At 39.5% G+C, this 26,247-nt stretch overlaps 3 protein-coding genes across 12 annotated transcripts in view; all 3 read right to left on the bottom strand.

Moving 5' to 3' along the window:
* Window positions 1-6,636, bottom strand: part of LOC120958814 (ankyrin-3) — a 52,925-nt gene extending 46,289 nt beyond the window's left edge. For 4 of the 8 annotated variants that reach the window (XM_049609091.1, XM_049609092.1, XM_040381832.2 and 1 more), the window contains exons 1-2: window positions 6,159-6,635; window positions 4,329-4,727 (exon numbers count right to left, since the gene is read on the bottom strand). In XM_049609091.1, the coding sequence (XP_049465048.1) occupies window positions 4,329-4,529 (201 nt within the window). In that variant the 5' untranslated portion in view covers window positions 4,530-4,727; window positions 6,159-6,635. Of the gene's footprint in view, window positions 1-4,328; window positions 4,728-6,158 lie in introns of all 8 variants that reach the window. The other 4 variants (XM_049609087.1, XM_049609089.1, XM_049609088.1 and 1 more) reach the window with 3 other exon arrangements.
* A 1,453-nt stretch (window positions 6,637-8,089) lies between these two features.
* On the bottom strand, window positions 8,090-10,375 carry LOC120958730 (cyclin-dependent kinase 8). The gene is made up of 6 exons (XM_040381714.2): window positions 9,892-10,375; window positions 9,558-9,809; window positions 9,089-9,492; window positions 8,629-9,013; window positions 8,526-8,564; window positions 8,090-8,462 (listed from the first exon to the last, which is right to left on the bottom strand). The coding sequence occupies exons 1-6, from the start codon at window positions 10,111-10,113 to the stop codon at window positions 8,217-8,219; spliced, it is 1,548 nt and encodes a 515-aa protein (XP_040237648.1). The 5' UTR covers window positions 10,114-10,375; the 3' UTR covers window positions 8,090-8,216.
* Window positions 10,376-12,505: 2,130 nt separating this feature from the next.
* On the bottom strand, window positions 12,506-25,906 carry LOC120958102 (uncharacterized). Of its 3 annotated transcripts, none has more exons than XM_040380671.2 (4): window positions 25,587-25,906; window positions 14,748-15,013; window positions 14,548-14,671; window positions 12,506-13,086 (listed from the first exon to the last, which is right to left on the bottom strand). In XM_040380671.2, the coding sequence occupies exons 2-4, from the start codon at window positions 14,939-14,941 to the stop codon at window positions 12,979-12,981; spliced, it is 426 nt and encodes a 141-aa protein (XP_040236605.1). In that variant the 5' UTR covers window positions 14,942-15,013; window positions 25,587-25,906; the 3' UTR covers window positions 12,506-12,978. The 3 variants fall into 3 exon arrangements, with proteins under 3 accessions (XP_040236605.1, XP_040236604.1, XP_040236606.1); XM_040380670.2 differs by lacking the exon at window positions 25,587-25,906 and adding an exon at window positions 19,908-20,040; XM_040380672.2 differs by lacking the exons at window positions 12,506-13,086; window positions 25,587-25,906 and adding exons at window positions 13,293-14,273; window positions 19,908-20,040.
* Between the last annotated feature and the right edge of the window lie 341 nt (window positions 25,907-26,247).

Here is a 26,247-nt window from a genome sequence, read left to right as displayed (position 1 = left end):
GTGTGGTATATTATTGAAGCGGAAATTTGCATCACGCATCTTAGTATACCGCACAAATCTCAAAATAATGAGAAGATTAGCTACAGAAGTTAAACTAAAAAACGCCTTTTCCGAAAACAAGTATTAAATTCAATCCCAATATGTGTAGTGCAATCAAAATGGCGTGCCATTCATCACAACGTTTTGAGCACAATCTTAATACTTGAAATTATGGATGAATCAAAGCGAGGAGTACTTTTCAATATAAAAACCTGATTCTGATCAATATCTAAATCGATTAACCTCCTACGTTATCCTTGTTCGCCAAAGCATATATATATTTTTTTAATTTAATTCTAATTCTGGCATTAATTAGAATCAAATTTAAAAACAAACAATATGCTTCAGCGACAAGGACAGCTAAGATTCTTCTTGATTTGATTCCGATTTCTGGAAAAAATCGATTGAAGAAAATATGCGTAATTTTTATCGAGCATTCATTGTTTGCACGATTCAAATATGTAATTTAGGTCAAACATTTCGTCTATACAAAGGCCAAAAACCCTGGCTATTCGTAAAATCGGAATATAGTAATAGGAAAATTTAGATCTAAGGTACAAAAAAGTGAATATTCTCAACTAGAAATAGTATAAAAAATCTAAGAGTTCCAGCAATGTAACAACAACACAAATATTCCGTCTTTATGAGGTTTCAACTACACTCGTCCGTCCGCACGAAAGGCGAAAGTGGTTTGTAATTATAGTTTTATGTCTAACACATCTCATCCGCCCAGCTATTAACGCTTGTATGAGCAGACCAAACAATGATTTCATCTAAACTAACTAGTACTGTGTAGCTGCAATGCGTTTCTCATTTAGTCCTATTTTACGGTTGTTAGATAACCTTTGGTTTGTTTCAGTTTCAGTTCAATCTGTTCTCAAAACAAGCCGCACATAATCCCTTACTAAACTACACACATTAAATAATACAAACAATATGAAAAAGAAGCTCAGTAAACTTGAGTTGAGTACTGAATTGAGTTTGACTCAAAAAGCTGAGGTCAAATTTAAACAAGCATTGGTTAATGCTGATGACACTATTTGGCGTTACATATTTTTTAGAATCTCGATGCATAATAATATATGCTAAACGACTAGTACACGATACTTCTAAGCTGGCATTTAACTTTCTTTTTCACATAGATTTGAAAATTTTTTAAGGGTAATTTGCTCAAAAGTGTCAGGTGTCAAAAGCGTCATATCCAAGAAATTAAAATTTACCAACAGGTACTACTGCATTGTATATAATGCCGACCGACAACATCAAACGTCTTGGTCAAATTCCCGGCAACACCACATAATCAACGCCATCAATATCCGCTCCTAGCTAATGTTGAAGAGCAGCGACCCATCACGATAACAAGCAAAGAGTATACCATCATCAGAGGTGATGACGTTTCGCTGAAGACGATCGTGATGAGCAGGACGCAATAAAGTGGTATTAATAGACTCAACTGTGCAAAATTCTAACGTTCTCTTGAAAATGGTCGTTAGCCTCAAGGGCATACTTCCTTCCTGAACGGTATACTTTGTAGCAGAAACCTGCTAAATTGAAGTTCATGTTAGTTGAGCCTCAAAAACAGCCCAAATGACACGAAAACGCTTCAAATCACTGCAGGAAGGAAAAAAGATGTGACAAGCACTGACAGCATGATGACTCTTGAGAGTGCAATTTTGAAGGAGATTCATTGAAATGCTCCACGGCATTTCCGCCATTAAATGTAGCTAAACTAATGAACATCATTCTACAACGATGCTGCCGCAGAAGATCGCCTTCGAATAAACTTGGCGAAAACTACGAGACTTATACCAATTGTAAGACTTAATCTTCCTTAATTCACAGGCCGAACATATCACCACGTACAGCGTGCCCTTGAGAGCTATAGTGCACACTGAAGATGATTCCTATTGATGTTTATAAACATCTAGCGCGGCCTAGAAAACGGGTCACAGTTATATTACCATTTCTATCAACCAATCGCTTCATTTGAATACCCAGCATCATTGTTGGCCAAAAAGTTAAACCACCACCATTGGGGTAGTTGCCGCTGCTGCTGTGAAGATATGTTTCAATTTAGAGTGCTTCCGCTCGATGCGATGACATAATCGCGTCGTCTTCAATGTCGAAGCTAACGACGAAAAATAAACATATTAATTCCGCTTGTTTCGTCGAAGATGCGCGACCATGCGGGAAGGATGCACTCTGCCCATCAGTCAACCGTGAAAGAGCTCCAGCAGGGGATGTCTACTTCCCTGGTTGTAGCGAGTATCGGGTACCGCCGACGACGAATTGATACTTGTACAGATAAAATCGTTCCCCCTTTTTGCAAGATGATGAACGCAAACGAGGTCGTTTTGCTTCTTACTGCAATTTAAAGCGCTTTCAATTGTTGGGATCCCTGAAGAAATCGGATTCAACGTTGCCAGTAAAAGACCCGACCAACCCATAATTGGATGGGCCTTGCGATCAGCGGTATCAGCGACGACTGATATACCGCCAGTGTAAGATCCATTTCATTGTGGCATACAAATGGTCACCCATTAAGGATGATAGATTACGAGACCATTCTTACTAAATGAAGACATATCTGCTCACCTTTCAGCTAGCTAGGGTCATTGAGAGCGTGCAGGTACTCCCTTTTAAGTACTTTTTGTGGCTAGTGTTCATTAATGAACATGATTTCATTAAAGATTAACTTGCTGAAGGAGAACAACAAATTGGGATGGGCACTTTTACTTGTTGAATTCTGAACAATTTTTTGGGCAATTCGTTCAACTTAAATAATAGGTCGCTTCAATTAATATATATCATCACCATTTTATTTTTATTTTTAGAATAAACATTCTTCAGTAAATAAGAAAATAATTAACAATAGCCAACGAACCATACAGAGGTTAAAACGCAAAATTGCAAAAATAAACATTTAAACATTTTAGTCAACTACGTTTAGCCACCAACGTTTTGAGAAACAGAAAATAAAACCATTCGCTTGAAGATATGGCAATTCACACTTGCCTTAGCTGAACGTCCCTAGTCCACAGTCTGAGATCAAATTCAACGATGACATCAGACACAATTTGGTGTGCCGGTATCGTCGTGTTTGCGCAAACCTACGTTGTTTCTATGCTTCGTTTGCTAGCGTCCCTCCTCACTGTGGTCTTTTCTCTTCTGATAATCTGCCCCAGGTTGACCGGATGAAAAAAGGGGGGAGCCATAAAAAAGACAAGAAAGTTAAAACCACTAGGGTGGTTAAGAATGTGGATGCTATGAAACGACCAACTTTTGCTCGATTCAATTCAAAGCGAGAGAAGCGACTGCGAACAGCTCCGATGAGCATCGTTGGGATGACCTTGAAATATTCTCACACTGGTGCCCAAATCGCGCAGTATGTAACGCAGGGAGTGTAGATAGATATTCGCAAGCTTGTGTGTGATCTCGAAAAAGGGGTTGCGCACATTGTGTGAAACAATTGCCACTTTCCGTCTAATATGATTCAATTGTTTTTGGTAGCAACTTAATATTAATTTCTATAGACTAATTTATTTATTTAAAGGGGGTTAGCTTTTTGTCAACACTCTGGTGGTGAATGTGGTGTTCGTTAAGCCTTATCTCAATTGTTCCCACGAGTTCAAGCGCCATAAAAAAGAACAGCGAACCTTTCTTAGTACGGGTGACAAGGTTAGGTAAACATTCCACATGGTGTGCCGCATAATGTTTGTTTTGCTTCACAGTGCAAGCGAAGCGCTAAACGCGAGACAAATTTCATTGATAATGGTAAAGTCGACACGTACAGTTGCATGCTTCAATTGATAAGATTGTCGATGTAGCGATGCATTAAAGCATTTAAATATTTACCCACTCCCAAGGGCACAATCCAAACGAATCGAACCGCACGATTAATAATAAACTATTAATGTACATTTATGTAATCGATAATGCTGATAGTGGTTCTCCTATGTTTTTATTTTACACATTTTGGTATGAATGAATTTATGAATTCATTCACGAAAGATTTTATTGAAAAGACTCTTCGAAAAGCAAAGATACAAATGATTGAAAGAGTTTTTGGCCTATTGGAGCGCACAAAACTACTTTTATTTTGTTATTGATCGCGTAGTTTAGTTCTTTTTACGGGAGAAGAAAACAAAAGAGCACAAACAACAAAAGGCTAGGAAAAATATCATATGGTCAGGAAAAAATTGGAATCGTTTCGTGAACCCCTGGGCACTACTACCTTCCCCCCCCCCTCTCTTCTCAGCCTCCTCGCCTTCCCTACCGCATTTTATTACCTGTTTGTTGTTGGATCGAGACTTTTCCGTCGTGGCGCCACCACCGTTGACAAGATTGTTCAGCTTTTCGTTGGATGTCGACGGCTGTATCTGCGCTTGACCTTGCGGTGGTTGCTGCTGTTGCTTGAGCGACGGTGGCACCGTTTCCTTGGGAGCTACCGCCACCGCGGACCCATTGTTTTGGGTCTCCTCAAGTGCCATGCTGTGATTTCCGCTAGCCGAGCCGCGTTCGACAATAGATTCCGTATTGCGGTGTTTTGATACGTAGCGGCGACTGTTTCCTCTCTATATTCTGTACAATACAGTTTCGCAAAATGTAATAACCGGAACCACTAGCACACACACACACTCAAACACACACACTCACAGACACTCGCGATTAATTGCGATAAAATCGAGCTAATAAAGGTGAAAACAAAACATATCAATTGAAACACGGCCACACTCTGTGCAAGGATCAAGTTTTAACCAATAAACGGACGAACGTGGAACGACAATCAGACTTAATTTCGACTTTCGTGGAGCACATGCATAGCATTTGAACACGCTTACTGCAATTCACCGGGCAAAGCATGGGCAACTATGGATTTCCCGAGTTTGGAGCCACAGCCTGCACTTTGTTTTTGCTTCTGTACTAGACTTTTTCACACGAACATGTAGTAAGTACGTATGCAGTATGCTCTAGTTAAATGCAGAAAGAACATCGATGACGACAATCAGCTAACAAAACCAACAACAACAACAACAACAACAAAAATCAACAAAGCAGTCACCGACCGTATCGATTTTTCCAACCGCAGCACAGTAAAAGGCTCTCTCTCTCTTTCTCTTTCTCCCTCTCTCTTTCTCACAAACACACACAGGCGTGCACCGTCTCTCCCTTTCTCTCTCGCTCTGGGTTTCTTTTTTATGCAGGGCGAACTTACATTTCACTGCATATCTACCGAAGCACACAACACATACACGCAACCGCAATACACACACACACACATGCACAAGCAAACTATCACTACATCAATATCAACAACAACAGTTCAAATGTTTGACAATGGGGGGCTGAGGGGGAGCGGACGAATGTTGTGGCCGGAAAAGCTGGGTGATGGGAAAAATCGAATCGACTAACGAACGATTTCCGCCCCCCCCATCTCACTCCAATTTATGTACGTGCCGTCATGGTGTCTGTGCCTGGTGCCACTAACGGGTCTGAATGTGCACATCAGATTTTTGTTTCACTGCTGCGTTGTTGGAAGGAATAGGATTTGGCTTTCGTGCCGCTAACACCCCCGAAGAAATGTCAAAGGGAGATGACCTCATCTCACTCTCAGCCACAAGCCATGCCGATGATGTGTACCAAGCGGAGCGAAGTTTCCAATTTATATTTCACGCATTTTCTTTGACCTCCATAGCACACACAAACACACATAAATTCCCCAATTCACAAAACCTTTCATAAACGCACTTTTTCCAAACTGCTGTTTTGGATTCAAAAATGTATCTCCGCATAGCCACACTTGCTCGGGAAACGAATTCAATCGAGGTTGTAAGCATGGCGGAGCATAGAACGCACCATACTGCAGAGTGTGCCCTTTCCCAATCCCATCTCACTGTCATCCATGCGTGAGTTTTGGGCGGAAATTCTCACTGCCCCATCACGCTGGATGGTTACTGGATGTGAACGGTCTTTTCCGCTATTTTCGAAGCGGTCTACGGGGTTTCGAAGCGTGAAAAACTTCGGCGCACTGTTTCACTCACTCTTTACCACCCTTTTACGGTCCGCCGCCAAACATAAAAACGCAACATAAAGATCCAGACGCCCCTTTTTTCTCTTACCTACGGTTGCACACACATACGCACACATACACACACAAACGTAGCACGAAAACACGCTCCGCAGCGCACTCTTGTGCTCTTGCTGACCAAGGTTACACTTTTCTCTAATATTCTAACACCGTTTGTTATTCAATTTCATTAAACAATTTCAGAAAACATGCTTTATTTTTCCTTCTGTACGGGAAATCAGGGTATGGATGTGTTTAACTGCACGGCTTCAATGCACAACATGGATCGAAACCGCCCAGGAGGCGCCGAAAAGCTTAGCGTTTCGCAAGTTAAATCTTTTAAATGGGCTTTTCCAAATTTTATCTACCTTAAAGTACACTTTTTTTGTAACCAATGATGGTTATACGATGCACACGGTCGACACAAATATAAACAAAAATCACTTTTGCCTGAAACTCGACTACGAAGAACAAGCAGTACGCGTCCGTCCGCACTCACGACTGTCGAAAAAGTGACGCTGTGCTACATCAAAAGTTGCAAGCAACTGCAAGGGGGAAACATACACAACACCCCTAATGTGGTGAGGCAACGCTCTTTCAGATGGACAGACATAACATACAGTGCATCGAGCAAACTGGTTTATCTTTGGGTTAGATGTTTCATATTAGGTAAAGAGAGTCGGTCAGATTTATCTGAGCTGATTGATGTTTTGTTTTTTTTTTTATGAAGAAAAAAACAATTATCAAATTTCTTCATATTATGATTGTATCATCATCTAAATCATCACATTTTTTTTCGTTTCAATTTGGATAGTCCATAATCGCACTTTAATTTTGTGAGCGTGAGTCGCTTGCAAAGAGTGATTTAACACATTCGTTAAGGCGAAATCAGTAAAACTTAAATGATATGAGAAAAAAGATCTTTTAAATTGTATGGCAGTATAACAGTCAGTTTGTGTAGCATGATTATCAGACCGAAGCCTCACAATCATCAAGGTAACCTGTCAAACCACAGTGAGGCCCTGCAGAGTGACCAGAAATACTGATGTATATATATATATATATATATATATATATATATATATATATATATATATATATATATATATATATATATATATATATATATATATATATATATATATATATATATATATCTAGGATTTCAATTTTTTTAATCATTGAACTATAAAACTCAGCCAAACAATCATATCAATCTAAATAATCCAGCGAAAATCAAATGACAGCACGTACGATGAAGTTGTATCAAATGGAGCACTGCTGCGGCCCTAAGCGGACGGGTAGAGCCCCGAGAAAAAGAACTTGCCACCACTGAGAAAAAAAATGTGCATCTTAGTTCTTCTTTGGCTTAGAATTCCCAGTACAATTTTCACATCGACACTTCAGAAAGACCTTCATTTGTGTAACCGCTGAACCAAATCTAATCCATATCTTAGATAAAGGATGCATATTCTCGTGAGATGGAACTTTCATTTTGCGCATTAGGCCCCCCCATCCCACTTAACACTTCTTTCGCTTTTACTTTTTTTTAACTCAGTTAAGTTTTGAGTTTTAACCTAGCGAAAACTACCGATAAAATTTTGATGCGCCTACCGAAAACCGCCAAAATAATCTGGCCACACTGTCTATATGTACTTGATAAACATACAGTAGGTATTCGAAATACGTAAAATTTGTTTATCCCTGTTACCAGTTGAAACAACAATCGAGATGATATTTGTTTTAAATCTCTTGGGTTTGTTTTAATATCATCAAGCTACATTAAACAAATGTTGCTTAATTTTTCCAAAATGCATTTAATTAAACCGATTTAATGGTAAAATAAAAATAGCCATGCATTACATGGTTGTTTTGTTATCTTTAGAAAAGTTTTAATAACATAGGACAAGAACAATAGAAAAAAAACAACTTACCATTCTGATATTTGTGACTTTTAAATCAGTACATCTAATAAACAGAGTATTATCAGTCATGCTTAAAATTGTAGCAAAAATTTGAAATTATATTCATTAGATTTTATGTTCGGGTCTCTCCATACAGAGATTGCATTTGTTTGCCTATTATAATGTGTTTTGCTTTCAAGTTCATATTAATACCGCTGCTGGAATCCACCTTGTTGACCGCTGTTAAACATCATTTGATTTTGTTGCTGTTGTTGCTGATTTTGTTGCTGCTGTTGCTGATGATACTCTTGCTGTGTCATCCCACCCTGCGAATTGTTCGGATGGCCATTCGGTCCCGCAAGTCGCACTCTTTTAGCATTGTTGTGATCCATTCCACCACCTCCTTGGCCACCGCCACCTGCACCTCCTGCACCACCGCCTTGTTGCATTGGCTACAAGAGAAAAGGCATTAGGTTAATTTGCTGCATATACTTACTTTGCAATTGCTCAATTACATTGCCAGATTGTTGTTGATTCTGTTGCTGCTGCTGTTGCTAAAAATGTAACGTCAATATGGGTTAGTGAACAAAGTTAAATTATGTAATGCGACAATCGTACATTTCCTTGCTGATTTTGCTGATTATTCTGTTGTTGCTGTTGCTGCTGCTGTTGCTGCTGTTGTTGCTGTTGCTGTTGTTGTTGCTGCTGCTGTTGCTGCTGTTGTTGTTGTTGCTGCTGCTGTTGCTGCTGTCGCTTTTCCCCTTTATCATCCTGATCCTCATCAGTGAGAAATTCCCGTTTAGGGTATGGTATTGGGCATCCGGCAAATACGTCGGCCGTAGGCATGGGATCTTCGGAAAAGTATGGATCTTGCATGGCCTGCTCCGACGTTATACGTTTGTTCGGATCCATCAAGAGTAACTTCTGCAGAAGATGGAACGCTTTACTGTCTGGTTTGATTTTGTGGCGCTCCATGTACTTCACCAAGGAACAGCTGGCATAACTAAAAAGATTTAAAAAAAACCAAGAGTTAAGTTGTGCGTCACATGAAAACAGTCATGAAAATATGCAAATTTACTTTGAGCGCTTGAAGTCCTTCGTAAGTGTGTGGTGTTCCGGCATTTTCCGAATATCCTCCCAGTCCTTGTCCTGCGGAAAGCCCATCACATTGAATATGCGGTCCAGCTGATCGTGATGGTACGGATTGCTGGTTTTGATATCCTCCTGTCGGCAGTGGAAAATTGGTTCCGATGTTAACAACTCTGCAAAAATACATCCAATCGCCCATATATCGATCGCTTTCGTGTAATGGCGGGCTCCGAGTAGTAGCTCCGGTGCCCGATACCAAAAGGTGACGACCACCGGATCAAGATCTGCTAACGGTTTCAACGGCGCGTTGAATAAACGGGCAAACCCCATATCGGCTATCTTGACACGGCCACGCTCGTTTCCTTCACCCATCACTAAAATGTTGGCCGGTTTCTGGAATGATACAATTGTACCATAATTAAAAATTTACCCACAAATAATGCGCCAACCGTACTCACCAAATCCCTGTGCAACACCCAGTTGCTATGCAAATAATGGATTCCGTCCAATATTTGATACAGCAAGCTTTTCACCATTCCCTTCGGCACCATGACTGGTTTTTTCGTCGCTTTGGCCGCGCGGTGAAACTTAATAATGTGCCACAGATCATGCTCGGCATAGTCAAACAGCAGCCATACTTTGCGATCCGTGTGCGACAGAAACACGCGGATCAAGTTTATCACATTCGGATGTTTCAATTCGCGCAGCAACTGTTGAAAGAAGCATATAATTTTTTAAATATTTTGACTATCAATAATGTATGCACCGCTCTCTAGCCGTATTCACAATTACCGCAATCTCACGACAAGCGGACATCGATAGACCGGTCCCTTCGATTTGCTTGAGTGCGTAATCCTTGGCATCGTTGCCCTCTTTACGGCGGGCCTTATAAACATGTCCGTACGTACCACGGCCCACCTTGCAGCCCTCGTACTCGAACAGATCCTCCACCTTTGCTCGCTCTTGCTGCGTTTTCATCTTAAACTCGTAATCCATCATTACAGCGGTAGTCATCGTAAGGAGTTTAGCACTGACACACAGACAAATTCACTGGCACACAAGGCACGATTTGGGCAGTGGTCGTAGTGAAGAATATCAATCTATTTCTTGATGGTCTATTACACCAGTTATACAATGATGCCACAGCAACTACTATAAAATGATTCGTATCGTGAGTTTAGGAGAAGTAAAATAATAAATTCAGTTTGTTTTGCGGTGCTAGTCAAGACAAGATTTGTTTACGTTCACCGCTTTGTGAAGAATTGACAGCATCGTTGCACTATGGAAGATCTCTAGGCCAAAAAACGAAGCAACGTCGCCTGTGCGCTCAAGCTGTGGTCAGACGAGAGATTTTTTGCTGAATTGGTGTGCTGAGAAAGCCTTACAACAGTTATCGATTGTAGTGCTCTGTTTCATTCATCCTTCGTTTCTATGACCAAAAATGCTCACTTGTCTTTATGACCACCTACCCGGATAGGTAATACATTTTATAAGAAAATTAGTATTTTTATTGGTGGAAAAATGTCTCATTTAACATATTTTATGTTACTATAATTACAATACTTCTTTTTATTGGGTTTTCCGATAGAACTCAAGACCGCAGGACACGTCAATGAATCGGTGTGAGTCAATCGCAAGGCTGCGGAATAATGCGTGAAAACGTAGACGATAGTGGGATCTGCGGATTTCTATTGCAAAACTGCGTCACATTATCGCACTCCAGGGAAATATAACTTTACAGCCTATTTTTTTTTATTTGAGCTCTCACGTTTTGGGGCTTGGAAAAAAATCTGTAATGGCTACCAGGGTAGGTGGTTATAGAAATGAAGGTTAAAGCAGTTGCAAAATAAATCAAACATCACTGTGAAAACCCTATGAAAACAAAATAAAATCTAGAGGCCGGGGGACATTGCCCGTCGAAATATCGAATCGAAATATTTTCATTTATAAAAACTACTAAGGCCGTTGAACATTGTGCGTACTAGCTAGTATAACTTCAATTTTCACTAGCGCATCTGGCGGCAGCTGATGGAAACTTTTTTTGGTCATCGACGGAATGGTCATGCCGAATCTCATAATAAAGTGGTTTTTCCATCGTTTTTTGTCAAGAAAATGGATGTAATGCGTGCAGGACATGTGCATCTACCTTTTACAAAACTTTTCTCGTCTGAATACTTTCTAAAGAGGTTAAAAATTGTTTGGCAAAATGCTTCGGTCAGCTGCCGCCAGATGCGCTAGTGAAAATCGAAATTACACTAGCGAGTATGCACAATGTCCTCCGGCCTTAGTAGTTTTTATAAATGAAAATATTTCGACTCAACCAAGGTGTCTAGATAGACTAAAAGTGGGTCCTTAGCTCAGAATTGATAGCCATGATGAAATGAGTTTTCTATGGAGATTGGCAGATAGGGAATAATGGTTGCTAAGGGCTTTGTATGGGTTGCTAAGTAATTTTGGAGTACACTGGACGGACCGACCTGTAGTAATTTATGGATCTTGGACCCAACTCCAATTTGATTTCGTGTGATAATGATTCAAAGTTGATATCATCTTTACATGTCAATAAAAAAATACGTTGCACTAAAAATAAAAAAAAAACTTTAAAAATGTGAGGATAAAAAGACCATAAAAACAAGCAGATGTTGAGTTTTTTTAAGCGACTCAAAAAACAAAACCTGTGAAAGAAATAAATAGAATTGCATTATATTTGGGGTGGCCACCACTCTAAAACGAACTCCTATTTTTTTCTTATGCATTACTTCAGATATATTCAAACCATTGTCCTAGAAGCCTATTTTGGATGTCATCTATTTTAGGTCAGAACTTAAAAGTATGACGACCGTTGGAGCGGAGTCGCCCCCGAAATTGTCTGGAGCTATAGGAGCCGTTTTGTCCATTACTACTGCCAATCAAGCGTCTGACGAGATCGTTTTGGTAGCATTTGAGAGATTTTTTTAAGAGGGCAGGAAGAAAGCTGTTTAGTCTCGAATGAGTCATCGAGGACAATGGAGGAGCCATACCAACGAAGAACTAGGAGAGTGTTACGATATTCGTACGACCTTTGTCGTACAGGAACCACGCTCGTCATGCTTAGGTAAGCCGATCATATTGCACTCAGGGCATCTAACGGCGGTGTTTTCAGGCCGTTAATATAGACTGAGATGGCGCAGAGTCATCCGCCATTAAGACTAGTAAAGTGAACGTTTTCGATGTTGATTCGAGAATGTGAGTATATGAGTATATGATGTATATGAAGGCGCACCGTTAAACTTCTATTTGGCGTAACGTCCTACGTGGACATGCCAGCCTTACAGAGGCTTTCGATACTTAATTCATTACCACGCAGCCGGGTAGTCAAGTCAGTCAGCCAGTAAGTAAAAAACAAGACAAAAAAACAACCAACTCATATTTTTAAGATGTATCACTGTTTTATTTTGTAACATTGCCACTAGTAACAATAATTCACACGTGTAAATTGTGTGTTTGAAATCCAGCACGCCTCAGAACGGCGAGTTAGTGTGCAAACATTGTGGATCGCTTCTAAGTATTCAATCGTAGCAAAATTATGTTTTTTTGTATTCGCAAAACATTCTTTACAACATACACTATTCAACAAACTGTTCAACAACTATAAAACGTGCTTCCCTAGGGAAATGTAGTCTAATATCACTGAAAAATACCCTTTCTTCGCGAATGTTCATCCTGCACTTCAATTCAGCAATCCCTGTTTTAGTGCGAGGGTCAGTAAGTGTCCTTCCTCAAACGAATCCTCCGGGACTGGTTGTATCGTAAGGATGTTTTGTTAAAATATGGCATAGCGAGCAGAAGCGATCATGCCGTCGAATCGCACAGCAACGGTCGATCAGCCCGATCGTCAGGTTAATGTTTCTTCGACTTGATGCGCTTCATATCGTCATCCATGTCCATAAATCTGCTCAAACGCTGTCCATTGAACGGAGCGTCACTACCGGGCGGATTCAGACGCATCTATTGAGGGAAGGAAATGTAAAAACAGACATGATTTAAAAGGTACTTATAGTTCTGCTTCATCTTCTAGCTGCACCACCTATAGATAAAGGTAACCCGAGCAAATAGTTCCATGCTTTGCACATGTTTGTAGCTTGCTTCTTCCTTGAATACGCACCTTCTCGTGTATAGGCCTCCAATTTCCCGTGTAATGCTTTAGGCTGGCGTTTAAGCAGCAGGTTGTGTTTATGTGTTTGTGTGTGATTCGCGTTTTAATCCCCTTTGAAGGTGTGTAAATTTCAGGTGCAAAGCGATACTTTCCATTTAGAACAATTTCGTCAAGTGTCTGTGTAAGTGCAGTGAGGTTCGTTGATTTATGGCTCTAACAAAGGTACGCAAATGTTCCAATGCTAGTAGCCATAAAAAGTCTTGCCTAAACGATGTCCACAGTCACGTTTGGAAGTTTACGTTTTGCAAGCGAGTGATGTTGTCTTGTTATGCTGCATTGTATATTACAGATTAGTTGATATTAGCCATGTAAACGAAGGATATGTTTTGTCGAATAATTAGAAGCGACCGCGGGATAACGATGGTTAGTAAAAGAGATAGCCCATCCACTTCCACTGTCCTCTACCTTCACCATTAATAAGGATATACGGATCAGTTGACCTTGTTATTCAAAGTACATGGAATGTTGATGATACATCTTTCTGTTCTTTTTCGTTTTCTTTTAAACAACGAAAGCTCATTTCCTCGTTATTTGGTAACCGATGAAGTAAAAGTTATTGTTTAATGTAGATAGTGCATTTTTCTTTAAATACCACATGTCGTCTTACTTTATGATTTGGTATTAATGTGTAAATGGTTAAAAATAGGCTAAAACACTTGGAAACTTGGACTAGACCAAGTAAAGATTGGAAGAACACAATGGAAGCAACTGTTAATGATAAGTCTAGACAATCGTACTCCAAAAGGGGATACGTTCTATGGCAGGAATTGGAAAGGATAGAATTCAAATAAAGAAATTAAGTATAAAAATCGTTCTAAAGTTCTATGCAGTTTGTAACAATTTCTAGTAAAACTTCAGTAGCGCAAGTAAAGTCAGAACGTTAAGTCATTGTAATCGCTCGCACGAGAAATTCGAAGTCGGAGATCATATGACCGAGGATGTCTGTTTAGATCTCAACATTATCTTTGGCGAAACGTTTCTATACCGTGGTTGGATTCGTGGTTGATTCGCAGAAGAGATATGGAAGGAAGAGACGAATCGTAAACAATGTTTTATTAGTAATCGAGACTTTCCGTTGCATTTTGAAATTAGTGCTGTTTGTTGCATACGAGCGAGGTGCCAAGCCAATGCCTCCGAACAAATAGAGAATGAATTGATTAGTTCTTAATTTCATTTTGCTTTATAATAAAGCCCATATGCATATGTAGACTGTAGCCGTTAGAACCGATCTCACGCGAGCGGATATACTTTACCATTATTCTGTACTTCTCCTTGCATGCGTAGTTCGACTCGTCGACATCATTGTAGCAGTCAGATTTGTAATGCGCTGGCAGCGGTTTTCCCTCGTGCTCGCAGAGCTTGTGTAGCGGACGAGATCTTCGGTTGGAAAAGCAATTCGGAAATGGGAGTGATAAGAGGTTGTGCTTTTAGGATACTTTCTTTTCACCCCTACCTCACGATCATCTTATCCATTCCGGTGGGTTTGTTCACGGGGCAGTAGAAGACATCGGGCGTGTTTTTGTCGTACACGATCGACTTTCGTAGCAGATCTTTTTCAGTGTACTTGATGTGTTTTTCCTTTGCCATCGCCTGCTGGGTAGCTAGACCGATAATGATGCTGAGAACTAGTACCACGACCTTGCCCATGATGGTAACCGGGTGTGTTGGGTGTGATCACACACGTTAAATGAGGTATTGTTTGTACGCTTGAGAAAGAATCTAGTAAAGTAAAGGGAAACAAATGCAGAGAAAAAAGAGAATATATATAAGAATTGAAAGTGCTTTGCTTATATGGGACGTGTGATTTTGTAATGAAAAACAAAAAAACAATTAGCACTCGTCAACACGTGAATGAAAGTGTATGCAGATTTACTTTCATTTTTGCACATAGTGTTCACGTAATGCAATTGTGTTAATATCTTAGTTTTTACTAGTAACAGGGAAAAATTTAATTTTAAGTTTGTTTTAGGAAAAGTATTTTAATTCATAAAATCGAATAGATCTACATCATTACCGTAAAACTTTATCAATGACATGGTAAAATATTTTTTTTTAATTAATCACACAATTTGATACCAATAATAATAGAAAAATAACAAAGTAAAATATTGTGCAAAAAAACATTTCAGAACTGACTTGTTCAAGCAGTAAAGTCACATATACACATGATCTCAGTAGAAGTAGAATCAGTCCATAGCGGGAAGAAACAGACCTGTTTATTTAACAGCTTTGCTGAAGGACATGGAACATTACTCATGCCACTGTGATGATGTTATTGAGCTTGAATACCTGTGTGGTTGGTCGAATGGATGATAAATCAACAGAAAATGCATTCTATGCCCACACTGCATTGACAAGATGTTGGGTTCAGATGTTGAGATTCAACGACCAATACAAAGGTACTCAAAAGACAACTATGCATACTTTTGCCATACGCACAGCGAGTGGTAATAAGTATTGTTTTCTAAATTGATGAAATATAGCTTAAACTTTTTTTGTACAATATAATTTTAATTTACTTTTATTTTTAACTATTAACTTTTTGCATCATTTGTGAAATTGAATTGAAGTTCGTTATTATTAATCTGCTCTTTCACCCTATAACGATCACCGTCAATTTAATCCATTTCACGCATATCATTTTTGCTAATGTACCCCCAAAGTGTGTAGACATGCTGCAACCAGCTATCATACTTGCCAGCCCATCTTTCCCAGAAAAAAGCGAACCTAAACCAGCCAGGCCCACGTGCAAAGTGTGGACCATTTCACGGTTTACGCCTTGTCTGATCGGCAGACGGCTCGGGCGTGATTAGAGGTTACTTCCCGTTTGCTGATGTAATGCTTAACACTTTGAGAAGGCCGTTGTACCGAGAGAGAGAGAAAGGAGAAAAAAAGAAGCAAAACTTGACCAGTCACGTTTGGTGTGAATAGATCAACAGGCATGGCTTCGGTAGAAGAACATTTCTACAGTTTGCCACAGTCATCTCCGCTTCTTCTCACCTGGAATGGTCATCATGAGTTTCAGAAGGAACTAACGGGATCATGAGCAACCCCGGGAGTGTTTGCTTAGAGTTTTTTTAGTTTCATCCCACGGCACTTTCCTCTTCCGCCTTTGCTGATGAGGAAGTTCCGATTTGGAATGGGGTAATGCAGCGGTCAGCGAATTTATGGCCAAGGTGTCATAAAGAAAAGTGGGACGTTGGTGGGTGTTTGTGTGTTTGTAAGCGCTTGAGCTAAAGAATGAGATAAACAGGGGTTTATTTTGAGCAAAACTTTCAGCAGCATGGTTTGCCACAAGTTTATATACCTTTTAACCGACTCTGTAATATAAAAAATGCTGCACAGCAAGGATTTTTGTGGGGCAAAAAGATTGTAGTAATCGAATTTTACCAATACATTTTAAACGTAAAACTTTTTCATCTTGCAAATGTCTTCTTTCATTAAATTTCTACTTCCCAAATACCGAAATCCTCTCCAAATTAAAAAAAAATCACGCAACGGTTGAAACGTTGGCAACTTCACACACCAAAAAGTGACTTGAATTATAATCCGGTTCAAAATGTGTCCTCCGACAGGTTTTGCGTCCATCGCGCCTTAAATGGACAGCATCCATCCTGTGTGGGTGCACGCAAAAAAAAACAACAAACGAAACGATGACGCATCTGTCCATGCAAGCTCTGCTTACGTCCAGCTCCGTAATAATTGAAGCTAGCAAATAAAACAAAAACTTGTCATTCGCTTCTGAACACCATCATCGAACGCTCGATACGTTTGTTCGACATCCCACCGTTGGTCAACCCATTTGGGTTAGCATTAAAACGATCCACTTCCAACGCAAAGATGAGTTGACATTTTACTTGCTGCTTGGCCGAGATCGCACATGCGAATGCCATTTTGGTTTTGCTCCCGCTAATACTGGGATGGAGTCAGCTTAGAGTAAATATTAAGGCCAACGTGCTAACCGGTAATGGAAATGTTGTTTGTCTGCACGGTTCCAGCCGGAATTGGACCACCTTCCAAGCGATTTTGATTAGCTACGGAGCTTCAGGCTAAAGAGATAAAAAAGCACATTCTTAAACTAGTTTCTTAAGCATGCTTACTAGAAACAGCAACTGAGCGATGCGGAGAATGTCTAACGATTTCAAAGATAATGCTCGAGCCCGGGAGAAGGATCGAGTAAGTGCTGCCGTGTGATCGTGTAAAAGATCGGTCGGTAATTGAATTATTTAATCGATTTGCTACGCTAAAAGAAGGAAGCAGATTGCGGCTAGCTGCCGTATGCGTTGATCAATGAGATCATTAACGGAGCCGCGGAACCCTTAATGGGAGGTCTTCGGTGGGCTTCGGTGGAATTGGTTTTTGCGTTTGCATTAAAGTTCGCCTGGGAAAGGAATGGACTGCATTTGAAATGTTTCTGCGGTTGATTAGGAGAGATACCTTTATTCTCATGCAATGCTATTTTCATACGTGTCACGGATACACTCCATGAAAGGTCTGTGAAAAGGACCAAACTGATACACTTTAAACGATAAAGCATGTTTTACGATCTTGAATGAACAACAATTAAGATGAATTTATCGCTAATGAATTGATGATGGTGTTGCTGATGAAAGTCAGCCGAATGAGAACCATCCGGTGCGTTGCTGCAACATCCTTGTAATTTTCAGTGTTTCATTTATGCGCATGAGTGACGCCTTAAGCAGGTCTACAATCTTGCGACTAGTGCAAGGTTAGTAAAACATGCTTTGCGAAAGTCGTTTTTATTTTGTAAAAACGATCGGTGCGGTTTCGTTGCACACATAAACGGTCACCCATTTCCATACGTACAGGTAAACGTTGTTCAAGGACTCGGTGTGTCGGTGTGTTTGTGGTTAAGCAAACGAGCTTTCATTTTCAGGCACAACATTTAAGCCAATGTCGAAGCGTTTTGCAAACAGTTTCCTTTCCTCTCATTGGCCATCATAGTCAATTATGGCGTTGGAGTTGTGAGAGCGGCCCAGGGTTTTCTCTTTTTTACGAATCACTGCTAAAGGTGTCCATAGGTGTTGCGTATACGTTATCCACCCATCTCGGTACGATCATAACTCGTAAGTCGGCAGTCCATTGCTACTCGAATGGTAATCTACTGGCCATTTCGTTGCTGACGCAATGGGTGAAAGTCTTCGTATGAGTTTCAGTTTTCAAGAAGACATTTATTTATGGCCTGTGCCGATGATGAGTGAGACTTTTCCCGCCATTCATCGCACAAGTTGAATGCGTTGTATACCCTATCACCCTAGCGGAAATCAGAATTGAAGTATTGACTCGAATTGTCAAATAATTAAAAAAAAAAAGGAAAACGAGTTGTCTTCAACAGCGACATACAAAATGTTCCGGCTAAAAGCGTTCCACGGAGAATGTTATAGCCGTGTTAAACGTTCGCTAGTTATCACCCCATGATCACTTCCTGTTGAACCTCCGGTTCATGCTTAAGTTTGAATTGCAAAGCTTCAATGGGTTGAAACCAAAACGGCCTTTGTGAGCTATTTTGCAAACTGTTGATATTTGTTTCTGCTTTGTTTTGGGCTTCATTCATATCTCATATTCGAACAACTATCGAAAAAGCCTTCATGTATATGAGCTCCTGGAGAGGTAGCAGGGAGAGATGGGGTTAAGACTGCTTGGTCGGTTCGAAAACCGGTTTCCAGGTTTGAGCGTAGCGTGCTTGAATGCACGTGTGTTATCATCGTAGGCCATGCTTGTGGTCGGAACGAACAACCGTCTGTGGTGGCTGCGGTTGTAGGAACCACGGTTCTCCCTGTGTGCACGACGATCGTTACAACAACAGAAAACCTTGGTTCGACCTATTTTTCATGCTCCGGTATGGGGTGTGTGTGCTTTCGTTTTCCGATCACGATTGACCTAGCGTCGGTAGAATGCTAGGTTGGATGGCAGGAAATTACGAAGAAGGATAGCTAGCACAGAATACAAGCGTAGCTTATAACAAATTATGAATATTTTAACATTAAATATGATCAGTATGGATGAGGGAGGAAGATAGAAAGAGGGGGATAAAGAGAGGGATTAATGAAGTATTCAAGAAACGGAGAAGAATTTGATTTTTGGCTTATTCAACACTGTCCAAAAAAAGTACTTAAAATGTTTTAACCAAAAATATGTAATATTTTCTGATCTTCTGTGCTATTAACAACAGATGGTTTGTAACACATGAACAAAAGTTGCTTTGCATTACGTACAACGTAGACAACGAACTTGAACATTGAAACGTAACCGATTGTCACTCCGTCAACCCACTCGAAATCACTTCTGAAAACGTCACCCTCGTCGTACACTGAACGTTGACTCATACTAGTTTTGAATATTGGAGAGCTCATGTCACACAGTCACTTTACTCCATCTTGATACGCTTACTTTCATACAACTTTTTTTACAATTTCTCAGCAGTAATTCAAATAAAACTATGGCACAATTTAACACATTTAAATGAAGCGTGTGATACGCAGCACTGATTTCTCTTGCCGACATAAGGCGGGATGGATTATAAAACAGCTTAAACAGTAAACATGTACAGGCAAACACAGACACACATACATACATACACACACACACACACCTTTTTCTCCAGTAAATGTCAGCCGATCGTAGACGGACAAGCGAGCAGAAACGAAAGACTTGAGCGCCAGCAAACGACGAACGCGTGTACCCTCGCCGACAGACAGAACGAAACTCTGCTGTGTGGATAAAACCGAACACTGCTGTGCTCCATCTGTTAGAGTTGTAGCGAATGGTGGAGAGTGATGAGAGGAAGCAAACAAAAGCGAAAGAGAGATTTTTGAAGCGTTTTTGAAGAGATGAAAGCTGAAGCATTTCTATGTTGTTGATTGGAAGCAAAACCAAAGCAACTCAAAAATAGAGAAATGTATTTATTGCACCCCATAAATGTAGACTGATCACGATAATTTGATGATCACTTATTAACTAATAGACATAAGAGTATGCAAGTAAGTTTGTTGGTTCATATTTGCATGATTTCTTAAATTCAAAAGCATTTTAAGCAAAACTTCTTGCACACGCTTTGCTTTTACTGTTTGCAAGGAATTGAAAGAAAATAGTTAGTAGACGACGAACCTGTTTAAGCATGTGCACCGAGGCGCGATTAATGCGATTCACTTTCATTTTCGTGCATGGAAGCGGTTTGTCGATGTGTGGCTGAAGACCGCTTTCTGAAAACAATCGCATTCACCCGAACATTGCACCTGCTCGTACCTGAAATGCAGTTTGTTGATTTTTATTTAGTTTAATTTATATTATTTTAAGATAAGTTTTAGGAAATTACCTACAAAACCTACAAAAATAGTTTATCTATCAAAGATGCATATTCTATTTTTTATATCAATAAACTTAATACAGACCTCAAATTCATATGAATATTATACAGTGGAACACTTCATAACCATAATAACCAGTACCCCTTTCGCATAACAAGCAAATCTAAGTTCTCGAGAAATACCTATTTTAACGAGTGAAACCTCACATAGCGAGCAATGTAATTCGTGTTTGGGATACATTTTTTGTTAAGTAGATCTGAAAACAAGATCACGTTCGGTTTACATTGAGTATTTGATCAACATATGAATTGCTAGTATTATGAAAATATTTTTCAGTTTTTCAGACGCATGTGTGTACTATACTAGCACATTTTCGGTTTTAGAACCAATTACTTTACTTTTCATACAAGTTATATGGAAAATAGATTCCCGCATAATGAGTGATTCACATAACGAGAGAGTAACTGGAAGGAAATAAACTCGTTTTACGGTGTTCTAAAATAAATTCAAATTGTCGTGAATCAATAAATAAATAAATTAAAAATATGTAACATTTATCTATAGTTCTCGTTATAATCGCATGGTTTCGATTGTTGAAAAAATATCATCATGCGTTATCTATTCAAGTTTTTTACATTCTATTTATAATGTCTATATAGTCTATATGTCTATATGTCTATAAAGAAAAGTTCAGAAAATATATTAAGTGTCTCATGCAGACAGCATGGCAAAGAAATTATCACATTCCTAATGCTTGTTCCCTTTAAATCACGCAAGCTTGGAGTAGTCGTCGTAGAATCGAGGTAAGGATAGAACAGCTGGCAGGAGAGCAGAAAAAGCAACCTGGTACTCCATCAGTTCCATTTTCATTCATTCAGTGACAGTTAAAATTGAAAAGTGGAAGAAAATTCTCAACAGAGCGTAGCAAGCAAGCACGACCAAGAGGATAGGAATTCGCGGGTGGTGGATAATCTAACGGGGTTTTAATGGCGTCGAGAGTATTCGCTGATTGTCGGTAGTTCACCGCCACATACAGGGGCTGTGGCCTACCGCGCGATGGTTTCCACCTGGACCTGGCATCGGCAACTCAACAACCACCCGTGGTTCAACAGCGAGGCAGAATTAATTCGACTTTGCCGCGCGAAGCCGACCGGGGCCACTGGGGCACTTGGAAGATTTTGCACCGGAACGTAGAGATGAGCTCAGGGGGGAATGATGCAGCCATTCTTCGTGGCCAATCGTTCGTGGATTGTGTTTTTAACGGGAGTGGTGGTGGTAGTGGCGAGGAAAAAGTTCTTTCCACGGGAGGGCGCGATGGGGCCTGTTCAGCATAATTCTTTTGCCGTAAGCCGTACGGTACTGTCAGAAACCGGGCTGAGAGATTAAGAGCATGAGCGACAGACAGAAATGTTGGGGATGGAAGGGAGAATTTTATGAAGAAGACGTGTCAAGAGGTGGAAGAGGGGATCGGGGAATTAGTCATGAAAGGTTTTTTCGTGTTTGCCGTGTTTGCCGCGCAGTACTTACTTGACTTGACGCCAAGACGCGAATAGCATTAACCTGGAACTGGATAAGAGGTTGATTTGCACACGAACGTGCATTTGTAAATAACTGTCTTTATTTCGTGCCCCCTTTTATGTTGCTGTGTGTTGCTCGGTCGGCAGTTGCTCTGCGCGTTAAGGGTACAGTAAGCATTTGTTCGTGCAAATTGAGCATTTAGTGTGCGATACTTTTTTTTGTCTTTAGAATCATGATGTCACTTGTAGCATTTCATGGTATGTAGGTCAAATACGCGAAGAGTGCAAGGAAGTAAACTCAAGAGTTTTCATCATTTAAAGCCATGTCTCCGTGTTGCTCCTGGTTCTATTAAACAATAATTTTTAAATTTTTCCCCATGATGAATAATTTTCCCCAGATAATTCATAATCCTAAAGGCCTGATATAACTGGAGTTTAGTGAAATTTTCTTAAATAACACGTTAACTTGAAGCAACATAGTCATGGTACGTTTCCTAAATTTGAAAATAAATTAGATTAAATTAGTATGCTTCTATCTCCATATGTGATTGAATAAAGCATTTGATATGTTTGCGTCAAAGTAATTATAATCTCCTATTAATTATTAGTGGTTTTTAATGTTTTGAAGTAAAATGTCGTTATTTTAAAAGACCAATTAGATTTATGTTTTTCGATATGATTTATTCTAGTCTTAAGAAGGGACATAGACGAATTCCATTTCTTCTTTAGATCATTTCAATATAAAATGCCTAGAAGCACACATCTCACATTTGTTCCCTGCTATTCCTCTCCTTTAAGGTCTCAGGAAGGTAGTATTGCATGCTAGGTACGAGCATATGAAACTATTAACAAATATTTGTGCCATCGCTTAACCGTCCTATTGCATCTGCTGTTGACGCTAAGGTGATGTTCATTTTGTTCATTGGGAAAATCGTGGTTCATACATGTCAGGGGTTGCCAACTTTCTAATATGTTGTGTCTATTTGATCACATCAATATTCCTGTACACAGTTGACGATTTTATAAAAAAAAAACATACATTGTTCAGATGAAATATCTAAAATATTTAAAAGGGTAAAAGAACATGTCATATAAAGTATCAATGAAATTGATGACATCCGTTTTACCTTATTTTAAATTAATATAGAACAAATTAATATCCAAAAAAACAAATAGTATAATTGGTGCAAAAATTCAACTATGCTTTACGCGCTGTTCTCGAGTTAAAGGGGTTTCGTTTCACTCACTTGTTTGACACAATTACGTATGAATTACAATTATGTAATAATTGAAAGAATATTATGCGTGCTGCCTTTCAAACAATTAATGTACTAACTAAAAGTTGCAAGTATATTCCAGATTTATCTTATTTTACTGATATTTCTCGGTAAAACTTTGATAAGAAATTTGCGCGTCTATTTGAATTAAGATGATGGGTTTAAATAGTGGTGCAATTTGTAGGGTTAGGTTTTACGAAAAAAATCATATTTTCGTGAATGCTTCGTTGTACCTATGGTGGTGATATGGTTCCTATAGTCGTCATATTGTGTTCCTATAGTGCTGGTAAACAAAGATACCTCAAACACTGTGTATAATATTTCTTCTTCTTCTTCTTTGGCTCAACAACCGATGTCGGTCAAGGCCTGCCTCTGTACCCACTTGTGGACTTGGCTTTCAGTGACTAATTGATTCCCCCCCATAGCAGGATAGTCAGTCCTACGTATGGCGGCGCGGTCTATTTGGGGATTGAACCCATGACGGGCATGTTGTTAAGTCGCACGAGTTGACGACTGTACTACGAGACCGGCAATGTGTATAATATAAATGGAACTTAATTTTGAAGTTATTTTCATATGAATAACTAGGATTACTACATTGTATTTTCTACTCTTAAGCAATACGGCTTTTTGGACCGTTACTCCTGAATAAAAAAAAAACTAGGATTACTGCCATAATTTCATTGCAAAAAAAAATGAATAAATTTGAGTGAAGAAAATATTGACTGAAGTACTGTATAACGACCGTAGTCTAACCACACAGGAAAGGGTGTGGTTGATTCGAAGTCGACTTTTCACTCAACCAGTGTGAATTGTGAAAAATGTGAATTTTAGCCTTTTCTTTTTTGGTAAATTACTTACAGGAAATTCATTTTAAAATTGAATTTTTAAGTTAAAAATAGCCCGGGAGAAATCTAAAATGTCCTTTTTTACTGATTTTATAACTATAACCACTATATGAACAATACAGGCATTGTGTACCTATTATGGCACTGTGGTAATGCACTCTTGAAAATGCGATGATCAAAAGCGATGAATTTTAGTAAATCATTAACATTTCATAAAATTTATATTAAAAACAATAATTGCGTTGTTTTGTGGTATTTTACTGGATTTTTATGTCACTATGTTACAGAATGGTCCAATTTAACATTTAAACCCTTTTTGAAAAACCAGAGAACATTTAACAATAACATAAGTAACTTAATTACTCTTAAACTACTGTATGGAGCGCATTTTAGTTCAATACCACTACCATTGGTACTACCACCACTACAGATACGTTTACCCTATATAGTTTTTTTCACACCTTATAGGCAATTATTATAAGTAGGGTAAATGTAATTTGGCTTAATGTTATAGACTTGGATGTATACAACGTTATAGACTTGCATGAATATAACGTTATAGACATATCCCGTGGTGTAGTAAAATAACATGCCCGTCATGGGTTCATGTCCCGTATAGAGCGTGTCTCTAATACATAGGAATGACTATCTTGGTAATGAAAATAGTGTTGCCTATGATGTTATTCCCGTATGGTTTGTGTTAGTCTCACAATTTATTCATCGTTGCCATTTTTTTAAATTATTCGTACGTTGTATAGGAATCGTCACATTGAAAATAAATACAAATTGTGGAAAACACCGAATAAATGGTAAAACGAAAACAAACAAAAAACATTTAACAAGAACAGAAGAACGTTAGATCTAAAGTTTTTAATTCCGTTTGAACAGATGTGTGACATGTGAAACCAGTGGAATGTGTCAAGTGAAGAGAAAGTAAATAATTAAACAAAGGTGAATTAATTTAAAGGGTTCCGGTTCACAATACTGTGACGGTGTGTGTTAAATATTTAAATACTGATAGCAAAGTCCATTTTTTAGGTTTATAGGTTTAAACCAACGCTATGGTTATAGTAGCTAAGGAAAAGCATCTCCTCGATCCTTTTACCTAAGCTGTCAGTGCAGAACGCATTTGAAGCTACTCCTTCCTTACTCCCCACCATGACTTCTCTACGGCGCCTTCCCTATCAGACGCTTCTAAGGGCTTTGAAATTGATCTTCATTACACGTTTTCAAAAACAAAAAAAAAAGGTTTCACTATAATCGCATAAAGCAGAATTTAAATAAGGGCGTAAATAATCGAGGCACATCCTATAGGTTCTTACCTTTCTCGGCTATGGCACTGATTTATTCCCCCCAAAACTGCTGAGCAGCAGCAGCAGCAGGAATAGCACGTCGAAGCACAACACACACAAAAAAGTATCACCTCTAACGAATGCAGTATACGCTTTCAAAACACTTGCTACTCCTCCTTCCATTGGACTGTTTACGTCGATGCAGGTGGGCGCGCGTTCGTTTAGTTCGGAAGGGGAAACAAACCGATGAAAACCGATACCGGTCAGGTGCCAAACGGCGGCTCGCAATATGGTTTGCTGCCAGCTTCGATCTGCCACCGCGCCATGCGTTGATGGATCGCTGCTGGGGAAACCACCGGTACGGCTCTGTGTCCGTGCGTTGTCGAAGGTTATACTGTGCGCGGGTGACGAATGTTCGGTTTCGTTTTCGTTCATCTTTAACAGCATCAGCGAACATATCACGCTTGCCCTGCTGTACCAAACGCATGCTTCACAAGCCGTAGCTCTCTCTGTTCGCTCTCTCGCATACACAAGTTCACTCTCACTTTTGTTGCTGGAGAGCAGCTCAAACTTCCCTCCTCTCATGCGTATGTATGTGTGTGAGGTGGTATACTCTCCCATTAGTGGTTGTGCGGGAAAACTCACTGAAGCGGGAAAACTCACCCGAACGGCGATTGAACCTGAAAGGACA

This window comes from Anopheles coluzzii, chromosome 3 (genome assembly GCF_943734685.1).
Source record: "Anopheles coluzzii chromosome 3, AcolN3, whole genome shotgun sequence".
In the NCBI taxonomy this organism is placed as follows: domain Eukaryota; kingdom Metazoa; phylum Arthropoda; class Insecta; order Diptera; family Culicidae; genus Anopheles; species Anopheles coluzzii.
The sequence above is the reverse complement of the archived record's forward strand: the minus strand, read 5'-3'. Positions and strand labels throughout refer to the sequence as shown.